General features: G+C 35.1%; 1 protein-coding gene across 2 annotated transcripts; it reads left to right on the top strand.

Annotated features, from left to right (window-relative positions):
• Window positions 1-468: 468 nt before the first annotated feature.
• On the top strand, window positions 469-18,591 carry LOC147867679 (MADS-box protein SOC1-like). Of its 2 annotated transcripts, XM_087315460.1 has the most exons (7): window positions 469-1,865; window positions 10,159-10,234; window positions 13,076-13,137; window positions 13,216-13,315; window positions 17,634-17,675; window positions 17,816-17,857; window positions 18,116-18,591. In XM_087315460.1, the coding sequence occupies exons 1-7, from the start codon at window positions 1,468-1,470 to the stop codon at window positions 18,338-18,340; spliced, it is 945 nt and encodes a 314-aa protein (XP_087171586.1). In that variant the 5' UTR covers window positions 469-1,467; the 3' UTR covers window positions 18,341-18,591. The 2 variants fall into 2 exon arrangements, with proteins under 2 accessions (XP_087171586.1, XP_087171587.1); XM_087315461.1 differs by lacking the exons at window positions 469-1,865; window positions 10,159-10,234 and adding an exon at window positions 10,306-10,383.
• Window positions 18,592-20,391: the final 1,800 nt, after the last annotated feature.

Here is a 20,391-nt window from a genome sequence, read left to right as displayed (position 1 = left end):
CTTCGCCTAGATCTTTCCTCTACACAATTAATCGTCTTTTTTTCGACATATTTTCTTCTTCTTTAGAATTCATAGTCTTTCTTCCCTGCATATTTTCTTCATCTTCATATAAATACTCGTTTTTTTTTTCTGCAGATTTTATTCTTCTACAGAAATAATAGTTTTTTTCCTGCATATTTCCTTCTTCTGATTAGTCCTTTTTTTCTGCAGAATTAATGGTTATCTTCTCTGCATATTTTCCTTTTCATCTTCTTCTAATTAGTCTTTTTTCTGCATATTTTCTTCTTCTGCAGATTTAATATCCTTTTTCCCTCCATATTTTCTTCTTCATCGTCTTCTTCTAAATCTTTTCTACATACTTTCCTTGACCTCTTCTTTTCCAAAGAGTTAGTAGTCTTCCTCTTTTTCTGCAGATTTTCTTTGTCCTCTTCTTTTCCAAAGAGCTAATAGTTTTCCTTTGTTCTGCAGATTTTCTTCTTTCTTCTTTTGCACAAGATAGAAACAGCAGATTATAGTTATCTGCAGGGAATGATACAGGGAAAACGCAAATAACGAACAAGTTTTCCCTCGAGCCTTCCATTTTGAATCTCTTATATTAACTTTTTCATCAAAATTAGGAAGGCTGAGAAATCTGTAGCTTGTCTGTCCACAAAGGCGGAACGGCCGATCTGATCACTACATGGACTGATACCTATCATTTGACTGAAAAGTTTTGATTGTTTACTCAACACCGAGGAAACAGCAGTTGAATCATAGCATGAGCAATCAGAACCCGTCGTTTACTGAAGTACTATACTCACTTAAGGAACGCGCAGAGTCCCATTTGATAACAATTTGATCAGTGGTTGTATTTTGGTGCCATATCTAATTCCTTGGCATTGAATACTCTATAATCTGCTGTATTAATCAACATCTAACCTTTGCTGGGACGCGATGATGAGGTCTTCTTTCTGCTTATAATTTCAAACAAAAGAGAAGATCGTCATTAACTGCAAATGAAATGGTCGTTTCTGAGCAGTGGCAGTAATTGTTTCTGAAAGTTTCATAGATGTATGCATAACTAATTATAATCAAATCGAAGATCGGAAACGTTATTGAAATCTAGGGCGTGTCTAAGACTTTATCAAAATGGCTGCACACTTTATCAAAACGGCCGTTTCCAAGCACTGTGTTAACTCTTAATAAATATTATTGAATCAAGGAAGCAACAAATATAAGTAACGAAGAGGTGAGATTATCAATAGAGTTAGGGTAAACCGACTTTTTGCAGAAGGAAGAAACTACATTAATTCGCAAACAATCGTTTCTGTGCTGCCGAAAAGTATCAGAAACACAGTAATAATCATGTTTTGAGTATCAGAAAAGCTTTCAGAGTCACTATATCAATGAACCAGTAGATAACCATATTAAGCTGAGCGAGAGGAGGAATAAAAAAGGCAAAGAAATTTTAATACAGCAGGCATCATCATGAGTTCCAGCAACAACATAATTAATGTTGATGTAGTTAATGGTGATCAAGGAGTAAATACTACTCTTCAAAGTATTAATCACAACAAAGATAGGGGAACCAAAAGAGGAGGAAATAATAAGAGAGGTCAAGAAGACATAGTAGCAGAAGAAGAAGAAGAAGACAATGAAGAATTAGCGGGGGGAGATAAGTTAATGGCAAATGTGAGCTCAGTTCATCGCGGAAAGATTCAGATTCGTCGGATCGAGAACACTTCGAATCGTCAGGTTACTTTCTCAAAGAGGCGAAATGGTTTGCTCAAGAAAGCTCATCAGCTCTCAGTTCTCTGTGATGCAGAGATCGCACTCATCATCTTCTCCGCCACTGGAAAGCTGTATGAGTTCTCGAGCTCCAACAAGTAAGTACATTACTCACTTTTTACCCTTCCTTTTCTTCTATATCTCCAACAAGGCAGTTCAGTGTTATTTTCTTCTTCTTCATTAATTCCTTCCATGGGAGTAATGAACAAATAATAAAACGTAGACAATACAAAAGCCCCCTTGTATTTTATTATTTTGCTCTGTTCAAAGTAAATACTCTCTCTCTCTCTCTCTCTCTCTCTCTCTCTCTCTCTATGTGTGTCTCTGGCTCTTTAACTAAAACACTGCCTACTGCCTTTCTCCCTCTCTCATTCACCTTATGAAGTTTACATCAATGTTGCAAGAGTTACCATAAAAACCTGAAAAACGTTTAGGGATATTTACCAAAATAGGCTTATATGTCTTAGAATTTCAAAAAGAGAAAGCAACTACTTATTTATCGAAATTTCTTACATGCATATATATACTCAAAGTATAGGCTCCTTATGACATCGATACATAAGAAAACCATAGAAAACAATTACGTATGAGGTTAATGAAGATTGATTTAGGATAATTAGAAACGAGTTTTGCTTATTACATTGTCATAGTTATTAATTACTTTATAATTGGATACCCTGCTTGAGATAATGACAGCCTTAATTATCAAAATTTACTTCTTATTTCTCAACTTTGTTTTTATTGGCTTCTCTTATTTCTCAACTTTGTTTTTATTGGAAGCCGGATTCCCTAATTAGCTATACTTACTAGAGGCTCATTCTTTCATGTGCTCATGGTTAGGATGTTTGCTTAATCATATCCTTAGTAATGCTCATTTTTCATGAAAGGGAATCTCCAAAATAGGCAATATGAGATTTCTTAGATATATGAATTTCCCCTTATGTTTAATGGTTGCTTTAGTATCTAGCTAGTTTATGTAGAGAAGTAGCATTTTAATGCCCAGTTATCATTGTTAAATGTTGAACATTCATTAGAATAGAATTAATATTATATGCCTAGTTCATAAATTGTGCTTATAAAGGACTATTGATTTAATCAGGACGCCCCAATATTAATGGAAAAGTTAAAGTCTAATGATGCACCAATATTTAGCAATATGTATAGATATATGATCATAAAACGTAATTGTCTAACAGTGTTTAATATGTAGCTACATATAGAATAGTGTGGTGATTAGTTTAATTATGATGCTTCGATATCTAGATATATTTGGAAAAGCAACAGTGTAACTGTTCTCCATACGTACTACTAATACAGGAAATAAAGTGTATGAGTAGTTTAATGATGCTTCCATTATCAATAGTCTTTCTCTCTCTCTCTCTCTCTCACACACACACACACACACACTCACACACACATATTTATTTCGGTAATCTCTCTCTCTCTCACACACACACACACATATCTTTCGGTAATCTCTCTCTCTCACCCACACACACACACTCTCTGATAGATGAGCAAATAACTGAACTAAAATTGTTTACCCAAAACCTTTAAAATGCCAATAATTTAAAGCTAAAATATGAGATACAAAAGTAGAAAAACAGTGCAAGAAGCGGTTTTTTGCAACTTTCGCACGGATTCCACAGAATCTTATTGCATAATCTTTACCAAAGCTAAGTATCTAAAGATATTGAGAGGGTTAATTCCAAGATCAAGGGTTATAAATCGACTTTATATATAATAAAAACCATTACATATTCTCTCTCTCTCTCTCTCTCTCTATGTATAGATAGATAGCAAATAAGTGAACTAAAATTATTCGCGAAACCTTTAAAATACGTACAGTTTAAAGCTAAAATATGAGACATAAAAGTAGAAAAAAGGTGCAAGAAGCTCTTTTTCGCAACCTTTGCACGGGTGCCACGCGATCTTACTATATAATCTTTACTAAGGTTAACCCTCCAAATATTTTTGAGAGGGTTAACTCTAAGATCAAGGTTTATAAATCGACTTTATAAATAATTAAAGACATTACATATTCGTTAGAAGAGTCAATGATGGAAATGTATATGCACCTCTAGTGCCACGAATGTCAGTCCCTATTTATGCAACCTCTAGTGCCACAAATGTGAGGCTCTCTCCATATCTTGTGGTGTATTGCTATGGTAACCATGCTACAACTACCATTAAAGTTGGTTGTTACTATACCTAATTTGCATTTTCCAATAGATGAAGCATCATTCCCACCTTTTCAACTCTTTGAAAGAACGATCAATAGTCTCCATCTATGAAGAGTAGGCGAGTCAGTGATCCCTCAGTTATTAGTTACAGTTCAATATTGATCGACCATTGTTAGGTTCTCTGCTTCATTTACCATCAGTCAACTTCACTTAGCTTGATGAATATTGATAATTGACAATCCTTTGCTCTTATAATTGAATATTGGTGATTGCTTGACTCTCTGATCATCTTGAGGATCGGTAATGAACCTTCGGCCCACTTATCACTTAGCAATGGCTGGACTCTCAGTTGTCAATTATCAATTGGGCTAGGGTGCTGCGATTACTTGCCTCTCAACTAACAATTATCGATTATTGGCTCAATGATCACTCAATCATTGACCTGATTTATTGCTTGGCCATCCTCTAATTTTACCCCACACAATTGTTTTATGCTTTTTTGCAAGCGGCCTTTCTTGCCTCATTCTTTATCGACCTGATTATCCTGCATCTTCATGGCCCTCTTCTATATTGCTTGAATTATTGAAGGAAAATTTCAAATTTATGGCATGCTCATTATCAGCGATGATAGCATCCGTGCCAAGCCCCTAGTCAACGACTTTATTGGTGGAATTAGGATGTCGATAGTGGCAATGTGGCGGCATCTTTTATGTTAATTAGAATTACTTACTGAAAAGGCCTTAGCCTATTTGAATGAGTAGAGAAAACCTGGATTCGCTTCCTGATGATTCTATCGAGAAGAAGCGAAGCTTTGGTCTCAAAGAAATCAACAGAGACTGCGTTAGTAGCAGCGAACGAGGATTAGGGAAGAAGCCATGGATGTCCTTATAGATAAAAGTATACGTGGACATCCAATGAGAGATATCAATAATGGACCTTACGAATCCTTTTGGGAGGGTGTTGAGGTTAAAGAGGGACGATTTCCGTGAGAATCTAATCGTTGGGTTGTTTATTCAGGTCGTTTAGTTATCGTAGGTCCATCTCTGTCGTTACATCAATGCAGATTGCCCTGAGATTTGGCGACCGAGCTTTTCCAGCCTTCGTGATTCCTAACCTGATTGGATGATACCTTGCTCATAATCTACGGGTTGCCAGGAGTATGATTAAAAAGCGGAATCCCTTTATATGGAAAGTTCTTGGAGAAGTTATGCGAGGTTAGCATGTACTGTGGCACCCACATCACACAGATGGGAACATGAACGACCTTGTCTCCGAAAGCTACAGCGCTTTCTCGCCTTCGTGTATGCATTCCCGTGAACACTAGTGGCTTTGCCGCATTTTCTCTGCTTCGCTCTTGCAACTTAAGGACATATAAAGAGCTTTGTGGCTCTAACTCAAAGAGGTTTCAAGTTTTAGTTCCATTTGCATAATTTAGATTTGAACCTAATAATTCACGGTTTAGGAGTGGTTTTGAACCACTGCCCGAAAAAGCAACTTAAGGACATATAAAGAGCTTTGTGGCTCTAACTCAAAGAGGTTTCAGGTTTTAGTTACACTTGCATAATTTACATTTGAACCTAATAATTCACGGTTTAGGAGTGGTTTTGAACCACTGCCCAAAGGATTTTCAGTCCTCCCAACGACATTGCTATACTAAATCAACATACACTTAATGATATAGGATCTTGAGAGCATATTTTTAATATAATATTATAAGTTAAGAGAGAAAAAAACTTGGTATCCAATACTCTCTACATGAATGATTGATGGTATGATACCATCACCACCATCATTGTTGTCGGTCACAAATCATACTTCAACTTGTGGCGAGCACTCCATGTACACTCACCTAGTTTGAAGGCATCACTTCCATCATCCCTGTTAGTATCGTCTCATCTATACTAGAAAATGGCTCATTGTTGGTGGTTTATGTTGGAGGGCATAAAGACATAAAAGAGCTTGAAACTCCCAAATATCCTGTGTGTCTCTTGTGTCCAATTGAGTTGCCCAATGAGATTGGATGTTTTGTTACTACAAGATCCTTAGATACTTAGGTGCTTGGGAATCTATAACAGAGAGTTTTTAAATAATTAAGGATTTAGATGAACTATTTTTTAAAGTGATGATTGTGTAATGAATGCACATCTCTTAACCATTTTTCTTATCTGATCAACACTTCCGAACCAATATAACATCCCAACAACCTATAAAAGACTAATATCATGTAACTTTTAACTATTTCACTTTTATTATTTAAACTATCCTATTGTGGGTTTCTCTTTGTCTTTGTCTTTTTTATGTTGCCCCAATGGTCAACTTTCGGTGTGGGCAAAAGAATGCGAATATGTCGTTACAACAGTGAAAGTGAAACTTGCACTTGAAGGGAGATTACACTGATTACTACAAACATAATGAAGCAATGAACCATACAAACAATTAAACAAATGCCTTCGGGGAAGAATCATAGGTAGGCAACGATCTCCTATTTTAAAACGATATGTTCTAGATTCCCAAGTACCTAGGTAACTAAGAATATACTAGCAACTCCAGAGGGTATCTCTGTTGGACAAATAATACATGACTAGATTCTTTGATGGATTCTTGTGCATTTAATTTATGACTCAATGACTTGGCACCTTCAAGTACTTCAACTTCTTTTGCATTGAACTCATGTTAACGTTTCTTTTTTATAGTCAAGATTTGTGAAAATACCTTCAATGTTATGACATGCTTAATTATCATGGTTTCCTAGACTTTGGCCTAGTTTTAGGTAAGTTACACCTTGTGACAATAAAGTGACAAACTTTGATGAAAAACATCATAAGTTGTATACTATATGTAGACTATATATGATTTGTAATATATGTAACAATAGATAAACCTCAATTGTTTTTGAAGCTACACAATGGATATTGAAGTTATAGTCTGCCATCCTTACTATGTGATGGGTTCTAATTAGTTCTTAGGTTCTCTCTTAATTATCTATGTAACAATACAAGCTAGCAAAAATCTAGGCCATTCACGACTACATGATGGATATCGAAGGTAGAGCATAGATGCATTCTTATTGTACATGACTCTTCCCAATCAATTGATGTAGTAGGGCTACAAGCTCAATTATAAGACTTACATCATGTTTCTTGAGCACTAATCCTAAGACAGATTGAAGTTATGATGGAAAATGAAGTTGTAGTTACTTATAGGGAATTGTGCTAGTGACTGAAATGCAACATAGTGCATTACCATCAACATGCTTATTATATGATACTTCTCAATTGATACAAGGTTGACTATTGATTCTTGATGCAATAGTGCTACAAGGTATCTACAAGCTTGATCATTGTGACTTAGATCATGAGGCTCAAAGATCGCCTTGTGTGATTGTTTGAACTAATGATGGGTAATGACACTGTAGTCAAGCATTTGGGTATCGTGTTAGTAATGGAAACGCAAGACAATGCATATTCATGATCATTCTTATTATGATTCTTCTTGATTGATGCAAGGTTGAATATTGATTTTCAATGTGATGCAAATACAAGGTAGCTACAAGCTTGATCATGAGGTTACATCATGTTTCTCAAGCACTGCTTAGTGAGATTGTTTGAAGTTATGATGGATAATAAGGTTGTAGTCAAGCATTTGGCATATTTGTTTAGGAACGGAAAGCAAGCATAATGCATTGCTATGACTGTTCTTATTATATGATACTTTTGTATCGATACAAGGTTGAGCATTGCTTTTTGATGTGCTAAAACAATCTCGATCATGAGACTTATATCATGCTTCTCAAAGATTTCTTGAAGTGACGATGGGTAATGAAGTTGGCAGTCATGCATTTGGTATTGTGCTAGTAATAGAAAGGCAACATATTGCATTGCCATGACCATTCTTGTTATGTGATACTTCCCAATCGAAGCAAGATTAAAATTTGATTGTTGATGCAGTAGTACTAAAGGTATCTTCATGCTCAATCATGAGACTGACCTCATTTCTCTTGAGCATCACCTTATATGATTGCTTAAAGTTATGATGGATAATGAACTTGTCGTCGAGCATTTGGTATTGTGTTAGTAAGGGAAGGATTCAGATTTTCATGACCATTCTTATTATATGATACTTCTGAGTTGATGCAAGGTTGAATATTGATTCTTGATGTAGTAGTGCTACAATGCATGTACAAGCTTGATCATGACACCCATATCAGGCTTCTTGAACATGTTCTCATGTGGTTGTTTGAAGTTATGATGGATAATGAAGTTGCAGTTGTAATATTCAATATTGTGCTGGTATCGGAACGTTAGCACAATGTATTGTTGAAACCATTCTTAGTATATGATGTTTCGGGTTGATGCAATGTTGAATATTGATTGTCAATGTAATAGCGATACACGATATCTACAACCTTGATCTCATCTGGAACGTACATAATGTTTCTTATGGATCATCTCATGTGATTCTTTTAAGTTATGATGTATAATGACATTGCAGTCAAGCATTTGGTATTGCGCTCGTAACGGAAGGCCAATAGAAAAGTGCATTGCCATGACCATTGTCATTATATATTGATATTTTCTGATTGATGCAAATTTGAATATTGGTTCTTGATGTAATAGTGGTACAATGTATCTACAACCTTGATCACGAGACTTGTATCATGCTTCTTGAGGATCATTTCATGTGATTGTTTGAAGTTGCAGTCGAGCAGAGACAACCAAAACAGTGCATTGCCATCAACCAGGCAATATGCCGTGGACTAGGGTTAGTAAGTGGGTATATTTGACCTCAAAATGGCTTGGTGTTAAGTTCAAAAATCATTTGAATTAGGTAAAACCCAACGGAAGACATTCATGTTAGAAAGGTAAAAAAAGCATCAATGTATTATGGAATGCATATCCCGTAATATGATGAGACATATCAAACATGTCGGAGATCATACCTAAGAAACCGATATGGACTGGGCCGTTCCCACGATATGATGAGACATAACAGACTTCAAGGGGTCATACCTAAGAAACTGATTTGGATTGTGCAAATCTCGTAATATGATGAGACAGAAACAGACTTAAAGCGATCAAATCCCGTAATATGACTTAAATGGATTGCCCAAAACTCTTCTGACTGGAATAGTAGGTACTTTCATGTAGCCTAGCAACGACACCCACACTCACACTGTGTTTTCCTATGTACTTCTACCACCAGTGGAGCAGAAGCAAAGATTAATCGTCATGGTTATTTACATAAATATGGTATATTTGCTTCAAACAACTTCTTCTTGTTAGCTGCATAACAATTCGCACAAGTTGTAGAATCAAATGTAGCATGAGAAATCACTCTACACGAGCCTACTGTCAAATCAAACTAATTTTCCTCTATACCATGAACAGTTATATAGTAAAAGCCGACTAATAGCAAAGTTGAGGTTTATGGTATTTGAAAAAATTCTTACTAATTATATGAATTTATGGATAATGAATTAATATTATTTATTGCTCAAAGGATTAGTAAACAACAATATTATACGATCATATTATTATGTAGATAAATTGATATCAAGACATTGAACAATGTGGTTTTGGAAAATAAAATAAAATAAAGAAAAGCTGAAATAACATGATATTTATAATGCATATTGGATCAAATGGATCTAGATGTAGATCTTGTACGAATTTAATAGTTTTACTTACTATAGTTTCAAAAGGCAAACGTTACCTAGAAATACTTTATTCGTGGCCCCAAAATCATAATAGTAACATAATGTTACTTTAACTCATGAATTCAATGTTACTTTGTAAGTTTGATGGATTCAATCCAACTCTGTAAACTTCATGAATACAATGTTCCCGTGTACATTTGATGGATGCAATCCAACTCTGTGAACTTGATGAATTCAATGTTACTGTGTAAATTTGATAGATCCAATGCACCTCAGTAAATTTGATGAATTCAACATATCCAGCTTAGACATACATGAAACTCTTAATGAAACATTAAAGTATATAAACTATCCATACTTTTTAAGAGTGGAAAAGATGCATGCATGATTTCTCTTTGTTTTTCTTTGTTCATTTACAAAAAATTATTCTCGTAGATGCATAAGAGAATTCTTTTAATTATAGAGGCATATAATAGTATAATTTGTTGGATACGCTTATTTTCATCGTGTTATTCTGCCACTAAGAGTTTGTGTTCATTCATTGTGGAGCAGAATGATGCAAACACTCGAGAGATACAGGAACCATTGCAAAACCATGCAGAGAAATCGAGGAGCAACAAATAGTGAGGTATGCTTATCTTTTTGCTTTGATTTGTTGTTCAAACGTAGAACTATAGAAACGCTGCTCACAACTTAGGTCGTTTTTAATTATCAATGGACTTGGGGCTGCATGCTTATCCAGTTGTTTTAGGGGAGTTTTCTCACCTTGGCCCTCAGGTAAAGATTCGAGTAATTTCACACTGTGTCCTTAAACACTTGGTACATGAAGGCTGTTCCTGAATTTCACTCCCTTCAGTAGAACTCAAGCTCTGGGCGGTTCTCTAGCCCTACTGACACTTCTTGGTCTTGGGCATCTACACTATGTCGGATGGAGTCCACAGAACTTGCGTCGGTTTTAAATACATTTATGTGGTTGGATTCAAGGTAGTTTCTTTGCTCTGAATAAACCTAGGTCCTTGACTCTTAGTGTATACATCATATGTAGATCAAGCTGAATTTCCCCATCTTTTATTTGGGCATTCATTGTTCTAATAAGAGGTTCCCCTAATTCCTCCCAGTATTGGAGTAGGGTTTCCTGCTTTGATTCTGTCTAGACAGACACTAAGCTAGCTTTTTTCTTATTTCCATGCGTTAGTTTTTTTAAGAATAAATGAAGCAATCTTAAGATCCCTATGTATTGTTTTTGGGCTCTTTTGACTCTCTAATTGTGTTATTTACTTAAGATCCTTAAAAGGCATTCATCTCCATAAACGCAGATAAGGCAAAGATTTCTGGCCGCCTCAAACCTCTAGAGTAGGCTCATTAAACTTGGTCCTTAGCCCTTTGTTGTCCTCAGAATTTAATTACGTTCTATACTTAATTACTTGTCAAGCACAAAAGACAATTTCAGATATGATCACAATTTAGGCTACAATATCTTCCACATAATTGTGTAATTTTATAAAAGAGATTCTATGAACACGCCATTGTAGGCTAAAGCCATTCTAATCTTAGCTTCCTTCATAGTTCCGTACAGGTGATCCTTCTAAGTCATATGGATTGTAAGTATATAATTTCTTTTATGGCATGATTACAACTTGGATATATATAGTCTGATATTAACACTTCACTGTTTATATCTTATTTAGAAAATTGAAACATGGACACTCTTCCAACGAATTGTCATAGATATATGCTGTTCATTTGTGATTAAAAACATCATGTGAGATACCTCCAAGCAGTTTTGGAAGGTAAAACATGTAGGTAAAGGTTAAAGATTGTCCTCATGAGATAAATACTCTCCAATGAAACTGTTGGGAGGTTTTAGTATACTGAATTTGTAGATTTACATATTACCAAGGAAATCAACAATGCCCAACCATGGACAAAAATGTTGGCAAATAAGTACACAAATGTTTCATTGGGAGGTTTGAGTATACTGAATTTGTAGATTCACATATTACCAAGGAAATCAACAATGTGCAAACATGGACAAAAAGGCTGGCAAATAAGTACACAAATGCATAAAATCGAATTTCTTTGGTTTTGGCACCACCATCCTTTGGGATGTATATTTGAGAAGTACAATAGTGCCATTTTCCCTTCTACATTAGTGGATCAAAGAACCTTAAATTTCATATTTTATTTCTAAAAATTGTGTATACCAAGTCAAGGATTGATAGTTGATGGCCATTAGATTCAATATGGGAGTAAATATGTATACACCATGGTCCTCTTAAAGGGAAATGTGGTATAAAATCGAAGATTGTCCATAATTGGCTGACTTTTCCATCATTGTACACATATAAATCATTTATAAAATTGGAACATGGTTAGTGGCGCCAAATCTGTAAGAATGAACAAATTATAGCCAACAAGCTATGCCAGTTGTTCCATGCCACTTCATGGTTAAAATAACATAGTGATAAACTTATGGAGATTACTTAAGTCACGTTATTGGTGGGAAGTGTTTAGCAAGAATTTGGACAGCTTTTGTTGGTTACTTTGAGTTTTACTAGTTGGGGTAACTCTCTAGGGAAGATCCATCTCCTCAATAAGATGCAAGGGACAAGTGTTCAGCAAGAATTTGGATATTGTGTCTTTATAGGAGAGTGTGTTCTTCTGATGTTTCTTGCTTGGAGTTTTACTTGTTGGGGTGTTCTCTAGGGAAGACCCATCTCCTCAACAAGATGCAATAGGTATGGAATAGAGTGAAAATCAATTAGGCACTTTTTTGGTATTGCGATGAAGTTTCAATTAGACAGCTTTTAAATATTCTTTACATGTTTTTGAACACAACATTCTTTGAATTTTATTTTATCCCACTAATAATTTTCCATTTAATATATTATATGAACTTGGACATACAATATCCTTTAGCCACCAACATCACAATACTATGAGAATTTTCACTTTAACTCAAATCATACACGTTTACCTGGTTGATGCTGCGCTATGTAATATTATACATGTGCAACACATTGTAAGCACCTACAGTCATACAAATCACTAGTGATTGTTTTTTAATAATGACTTTTAAGGCATTAAGCACCTACGATCATACAAATCAGTAGTGATTGATTTTTAGTAATGACTTTAAAGATATCCATCCACATGAGAAAACGTTAATATGATGTATGTATGTGTAAAAATATACAAAAATGCATATGTATCGACAAGAATCCAGGCTGAACATCCAAACACAATGTAAGTTTTGCAAAGCAAAAGCTTCAGCACTGGACCATTGTACTTATATACTGAATTTTCGAATATCAATAGCTTATGAGTGTAGCCATAACGTATAAAAGCAAGAAATGTCTCACTTTACTAATGTTAGAAGATATGTGTATCTCTATCTGATGTGATGTTTTTATAAATTATATGAAGGATATACATTTTATACTTTTAACTGAATACATTTTGATTTTAGTATTTGGAGCACGTAACAACCCAGATGAAGCAGCAGCTAACTATATTGGAAGACAAATACAGGTGCACTATCTTATCTATAGTAACCAATTCATTGAATATGAGAGAAGTAAGACGAATGTGTTTTCAATTTGAATACAGAAACATGCTTGGACATAATTTAGAACGGCTTCTACTCCAGGATTTAAACAAGTTAGAAAAAGATTTGGAAATTGGCATATCTCGAGTAAATGCAATGAAGGTGAGATATTCATTACATGATAATCGCATTAAAATATAAGGTTGATAAAAACTATGCAAAATAATTTCTTGTGATCTCTATATTATTATCTTTCAAGCTAATCTTAATAGGCACAAAGAGTTGTTAGTCGATAAAATATCATTTTTAGACTTCGCTTATCTAAATGCTCTCAAAAGTAAGAACTGTTAAGGACAACATTTCCTAATGTAATAATGGAGAGAGGTTGTCAAATGAATCGTTAGAAATTGTTCAAGTGGATGGATATTAGTCAAACAATATGAAAATGCATCGCCATTAAATAAAGTTAATCTTAATAGATACAAAGTTTGTTAATCAACACAATACATTCTTGGGCTTAGCTTATCTATATACACCAAAAAGTAAGATTTGGTAGGGATTATATGTCCTAGTTTAAAGCTGGAGGGAAATTTCAAGTGGATGATGACTAGGCAGAGAGTATGGAGATGTATTACCATTAGATAAAGAAAAGGAAACTTCATCATGATGGAAGTTTAATGTTTAAGACACTTTCCTGTTCCTAGATTTCATTAACGCTAATAATCATTAGACAAACTTGCAAATTTGACTCTATATCAATTGAAGTTTATGCAAAACAAACTTTATATTAATGACATATTTATGAGGTCCTCAATTATGCCTAGTTGTTGAGAATTTGTTAGGACCATTTATTGCCAAAAAGTAGAATTTTAAGACGTCACATTAACACATAAACTTGCAATGGTGCTCATTCCTCCATATATAATGATAGGCAGTGTACTTTCCTCTTTATAACAGTGTTATCCTAATTTTGTTACAAATCCTCATTTGCAACAAAATTTGGCAAATCTTGTTCATTAACTGAACTATATCACACAATTTATATGATGTGTGTATTGGTGGCAAGTTTAGATGCACCGTGGATCAAGTCATGTTTGGCAAGTCAAATTCACCTTTCCATTTACTGGTCCAAATTCATCCTAATTAATGATTATAATGACCATGTTAAAAACCATGTTGATATTGGCCCTATCCTTGTGATAAAGGCAATCGATGCAATACAAAAGGTTTTGCAGTCTAACCTTTGCCTTGCTATGTCCTTTCAAACAAGAGTCCTTCGACTAATCCCCACACCACTAAACTCGTATCTTTGTGGATTTGTCCTTTGGATGGATTACATTGTGTGGCATAGACAGGAGCACATGATTTATCCATAGTGACATTCAAAAAAGGCTCACAATCTGCTGATTCTATGACGACCTCAAATATTGGTGAATGTGTCATTGAGATAGATCACATTGTGTATCATTTAGAGGAGCCCATGACATTCACAAAAGGTTTAATTATAAATTTCCCTTCCAAAACTTCTTTTTGATAGATGCACATTTAATTTTTGTGCGATCCTATCAAAACCCAAAAGTAGTATAGTTGTTTGGTTCTCAAAGGTACTAAATCTCAAGGTTAAAAACATAAGGTTTATGGTTACATATCATCAATGTGAACTTGCTAGGATACACTCATAAATTTATCCATTGATTGAAAGAAATGGTATGAATTTGAGTAAGATCACTGAGAGGAATCGTGATGGAGGGATGATTGAGGCAATTGAGTATGCTCAAACAAGAAAGAAAGGTCTATAAAAAAATCTAATCTTGTGATGCATGTAAAATATTATGAAAGAGATATACACGTTAGGCAATGTGACCCATGTCCCATATATATTAGGTTTGCTTTTGCCAATGCTATTTGCTTGCAACCCATGGCTTGTGGCAAAAGAAGGAAAAGCCATTTTGTCAAGGGGTAAGGTGGTAGCTAACACTGAGTAATGATTCAAAAATAAAGTATTTATAAGTGACTCTTCTTTCTTATTATTAATATTGCTTCCAATGTCTTGGGCAATTCTATCGCTTCCAACCCTCCAAAAGGAATTATTAAACCAAGTATTTCTTAATTGCTCTATCCCTGCCTTTGTGGGCTTGAAGAACACGCAGTCCCACTAGATTCTACGATCTACACTGGGCCTGCTCGAGAAGGTTCCGATCTCCAACATAATTAGGTTGGCCTTCAAGACACACTACTCCGCTGTGGATACATTGGAGGAGATACTCGCTGAGGGACTGTTTTCTGGTCATATGGTTTGGTTTAGGTAGGCATTATCTTTACATTCGAGTAGTGGGCGATTCAGGGTGGTGATGGCGATGGCGATGGTGGTGGTAGGGTGGAAAGAAGGTGATAGGAATGGAAGAGGGGCTGGGGAGGTTAATAGATAGATTAAATTAATGATTTAACCCTTTTTTTTTGTTTAATGATTTAGTCCATTCAACTTAAATTGCTTATTTCTGATACTTTAATAGATTAATTAACTTAATGATTTAATCCATGTTTTTTTGTTTATTGATTTAATCCATTCAACTTGAATGCTTATTTAATTTTCAATGGTTTTTAGTTTTAATTAATTTGACTTAAATGATTTGGTTTAGTTTGGTTGAGATTTGTGATTAAATAGTTTGGCTATGTTTGGATTTGAGATTTGTAAACGGTTTGGTTATGTTTGGTTTTGATTTGGCTTTCCCCTAAATGGTTTGGTTTAAATGGCTTGGGAGTCCGTAAATTGTTTCATTTCGTGGTGGTTATCTATAAATGGATTGGTTTTGTTTCGAGGCAAAAAAGGAAAAAACTGAACTGAACCAGGCCCATACCTACTTGCTAACCCTTCAAATTATGTGAATGTCTTTTTTCGATCAACAAAATGGACAATTTATTAAGGTTCCGTAGGAGAGCCCAAGAGAATTGAGGATAAAGTAACCTTTTTGTTCCTTGGGTTCTTCAATAGGTCGATATGAGACCCGTCAAGGTTTGCATTGCATGCTGGTGGTTTAAGCCATTACACCTTCTTTCGTTCGCTAATTGCCGCATTATATCTATAGGTTGTTCTCCCTATGAGGGGTATTTGGCTTTTAACCCTCGTACTACACTCCCTATGTATGGGCCTGCCTTTCACCGTGTACCTTCTTTCTTAACTGGATTCTTCTTACATCTTTTGGATGAGACCATAATACATTTTTCTCCAAAGATCCTTGACCTTATTATTTTGTACACCATGGCTTAAGATGCACTTTTTTCCCACTCACTAAAGAGGGTTAGAAGTGCGAGCAAGTGTGTCTCAAATAGTAGAGTTGGGCAAAGTCCTAGGCACAATGTAAGTGTTCCTCCATCTTCGGTTGGAACGGACGGACGGACTCTTTGGCTGCCTAATTGGGCGAACAGAGTAGGAAGTGGATCCTCACTAGAATTTTTGGAAACTCTCAGAATCTAGCCACTCCACATTTTCCCTAAGACAACCTATTTTAGGGGCCCCACTAACAATCGGCAACCATCGTTTAAATGGTTTAACGGTTTTTTTTTTTTTTGTTTTTGTTTTTTTTTATTTATTTAAAAACAATTTTTAAAAACTGTTTTTAAACAATCTTTTCATTTTCAAGAACATCTTTAAATTTTAAAAAATATTCAAATTTTTAAAACGAAAAAATTAAAATTTTAAAACTAAAAAAATTAAATTTTAAAATTTTAAAAATTAAAAAATTAAATTTTGATCTAAGTTGAAAACCAAAATCGAACCACGAAACCGCAGTTTTAATGGTTTAACAGTTTGAAAAAAAAATTGTCGGTTCGGTTTCAGGTTTCAACATTTTTAAAGGGTTCGGTTTTGAGCCTGTCAAACCGAACCGAACCGTTGCCTATTGTTGGCCTCCACTTTTACCTGGTTTAAGTGGAAAATAAGTATTTAAAATAACAAAAGTTTAGTAAAAAAAGAAATTTTTAATGCTCCAACAACATTATAACTCAAAAAGTGTCCCTAGATTGTTTTGATAGTATGCCAAATCTCAAAATTAGGCTCAAAACAGAATTTCCAAAGGTTCATACATTACTTATATGTACTAACTATTTGGCATTCTAGCATCAGCTATAAATCTCTGTGTAACGACATTTTCTATACGACTTGTATAAATGTTCTCATATAAGTGATCGATATAAGATATATATATATATATATATAGTATATACGTATGTATGTATGTATCAATAATGGGCGGTTTTTTCTTTTCAATCAACGACTGGGCTGCAAAACCTTAGTAGATTGACACATTTTGGACGCAAAATCTATGTGTAGATAGATACATAGGTAGAGGGATTTATGTGATTGTGTAGACCTTTGGTTTTATAATGCATATTGTATATACAAATTCTAATTCCTTCAAGAAACGTGATTAACCCATATCATCATGATAACTCTTGAGACTTTTTTTGTATTTGAAAACAGACAAGAAAGGTGATGGAGCAGATAGAAGCCCTGCGTGTGAAGGTGAACTCTGAGTACTTTCTAATCTGTTTCATGAATAACAAAAGAAAATTTTATTAATAATTCTCTCTCAACCAGCTCAAAATTACTCTATATAACGTGTATGTTTTGGGCTTTCTTGTGGCTTGTATATACTTAACTAGGGCCAAGAGCTTGCGGAGACAAATGAAATGTTAAGGTTTCAGGTAAAAACGGAGTTATATAACTACTGTTATCAAATTATTGACCGATATACTAATTTAATGCATGAGCAATAGATTAATTTTGAAAGAAAAGCAAGGAAAATTCATAATTGAGCAGCAAGGATTACTTTTTTAGGTTTTTGCAAGACTTACCCCTGTAGGTTATCTTGTTGTGAACATATTTTAGTAGGGATGTCAATTATTATATATATATTATAGATATATAGAAGATGGTGTGATAACTAATGTGTTGGAATTCAGGTCGCCATGCAAGCAACAGCTGAATGTAGTGAGACAGATGCTCCTGATCGTAACAACACTGTTACTTCTAATTATACTACGGCTACTGCTTCTACCAATTGTGGAAAGAATGGGATCCTAAGGCTTCAAAAGGCCCCCAATAGTAGTAGCATTATCATAAATCTTGATGAAGCTGAGAATGATTCCTCGGAGACAGACCTTCAGCTAAGTCTCTTTTCTGGATGAGCAACTTCCTTTCATGTTCAGGCCTGTGTGCTCTGCTTTAATCCTCTGGCAATTAAACTTGCTCTTCCCCAATTCAATTGTGCTAGCTAGCAAATTTTATAGCCGTACTTTGGGATCGATTGACAATGCTAGTGCAACTTTGAATGAGTAAATGGTGTATAATTTTGATTCTCTCAATATTATCTATCTATAACAATATTTGGGATCCAATTTACAGGCAATGCTAATGTAAACTTTGGATTCTCTTGTGATTCTAAACTATTTCTGCCATAATACATACTCTCAAAAGCTATGGTAACAACTGGGTAGAATGCTCTGATCTCATGTCGGAGTGTATGTAGCTGTAGCAGACCCTTTATCTGGACGGTTCTCATCATTACTCTTGATGCTTTCATGTGACCTTCATTGAATTTAGGAGGAGAAATATTCAGTCAAATCTTCATGAATGTTTCTAAAGCTTGACTTCTAGTCTCACATTATTTGAAATTAAAGCATTTTTACTGAAAACATTCTCTTCTGCTCTCCCTAGATTTATTTATTTTTGTTTTTCCTGATGTAGCTACAGATTTTATGCGTTTTCCCCCTGCCATATTCTGCCAATCAATAAGTATTAGAGAAGTCTCTTGTCCGTGTACTTTATTACACATTTTGATATGTAGATTGCCATAAAAAATACTTTCACCTTTGTGGTATCCATGGCAAAGGCAATCATATTTCTTATAAGGTTATGAAGGGCATCTTGCTTGACATTGCTTTGGTGACACTTGCAAAAGCATGAGAGGTGCTCAATAGTTGTAAAAGGCCAAGTAAAAATTAGGTAATTATAACTGTTGTTTTATGTTTCTTGCCGAAAGGCAGTTTTGAGGTTTCTTGGAGAGAACTTCTTGTGCCACCTATGAAAAGGGGTACAAGCCATTGTAAAAGAAACGATAAGTGTATTAATTTAATATAATTTTATTTTAGAGTACTCTGTCCTTCATTGTTATTTTGTTGTTTTGAGAGTCGATCATCGTACGACCAGAGAGAGGGAGTGTCTTTGTAGGCAGTCGATCATAGGATTAAGAGTGATTAGGTATTACAGTTACATTTGTGTATGTGGTTAAGGTAAGTGAGTGAGCTTGAAGTGATACTCTCTAAAAAAATGGCAAGGTTGGTGATGAATGAGCACCTTAAGATAGTCAAAATGTCACTAAGCTTAGTGCTAGTTGACATTTGTTTATATCATTTGCATAAGTTCCATGGATAAAGATAAGAATTAGGAATACTAAAATGTGTAGCCCTTAGTACTGATTTAGGTATTCATAATGAATATCTCGTCCTCCTAAAAATTAGATTGTGTATGTACAATGTTAGTTCTAGAAGTATTATGCTTTCATACACTCATTTGTTAGAGGAACTAATTTTGAATATCGTGCTTTTGGACACTCTTCTTCATTATAGGAACCTATCATTGGCCTACATTGTGTGCCAAGGGAAACATGAGAACAAAGTTGTTATTTAAGTGGGAGGGATGCCGCTCTACAAGCTAGTCTATGCGATATTTGTGTTCAACGTGGTACCATTGCAATATTTGAATTTTGGTGTGACTCTTGGTTGGAGAAGGCCACACCACAGTTGGTCTCTTCTCCATAAGCCAGACCGCCAATATCAAGGCGAGATCACATTGGTCCAGTCCCCGCATAGCCAGTGGAAGGGTGAGGTGCATCCACTCAGATAGCATGGGGAGGTCGAATGACTGCGGCCACGTCAATCCGCTTCTTTTCTTTTCATGTTGGGCCGCTAGCAAATGTCTAGCTTCTGCTACCAACTCCCCCATCGGGCCGTCTGACTTTACCATAGCCGATAAGTAGCGTTAATCGTCTTCATCTCGCTGATGAAGCAGCGGGTTCATCCACCACCTTGGTTCTTCCCCGCAAGCAAGCAAGCATATTGTGATTGCCTCCTAATCCTATTTTTCTCTAGTATTCTCTAATCTACATAAGTGTGCATGAGAGATCATATGCACGAAGGTAGTGGAGGAAATATGAGGTAAAACATTACTCAAAGTCACC

This window comes from Azolla caroliniana, unplaced genomic scaffold (assembly GCF_043228905.1).
Source record: "Azolla caroliniana isolate FFs.n. ecotype wild unplaced genomic scaffold, voAzoCaro1.0.p SCAF_2, whole genome shotgun sequence".
Taxonomy (NCBI): Eukaryota; Viridiplantae; Streptophyta; class Polypodiopsida; order Salviniales; family Salviniaceae; genus Azolla; species Azolla caroliniana.
This window is presented reverse-complemented; position numbering and strand designations above follow the sequence as displayed.

What these genes read in the sequence shown, in the direction of transcription:
- LOC147867679 (XM_087315460.1), top strand. Translation starts at nt 1,468, where the DNA reads ATGAGTTCCAGCAACAACATAATTAATGTTGATGTAGTTAATGGTGAT. An exon ending in CTCGAGTAAATGCAATGAAG is followed by an intron (nt 13,316 to 17,633) that starts GTGAGATATTCA and finishes ATTTGAAAACAG; the next exon opens with ACAAGAAAGGTGATGGAGCA. An exon ending in ATGAAATGTTAAGGTTTCAG is followed by an intron (nt 17,858 to 18,115) that starts GTAAAAACGGAG and finishes GTTGGAATTCAG; the next exon opens with GTCGCCATGCAAGCAACAGC.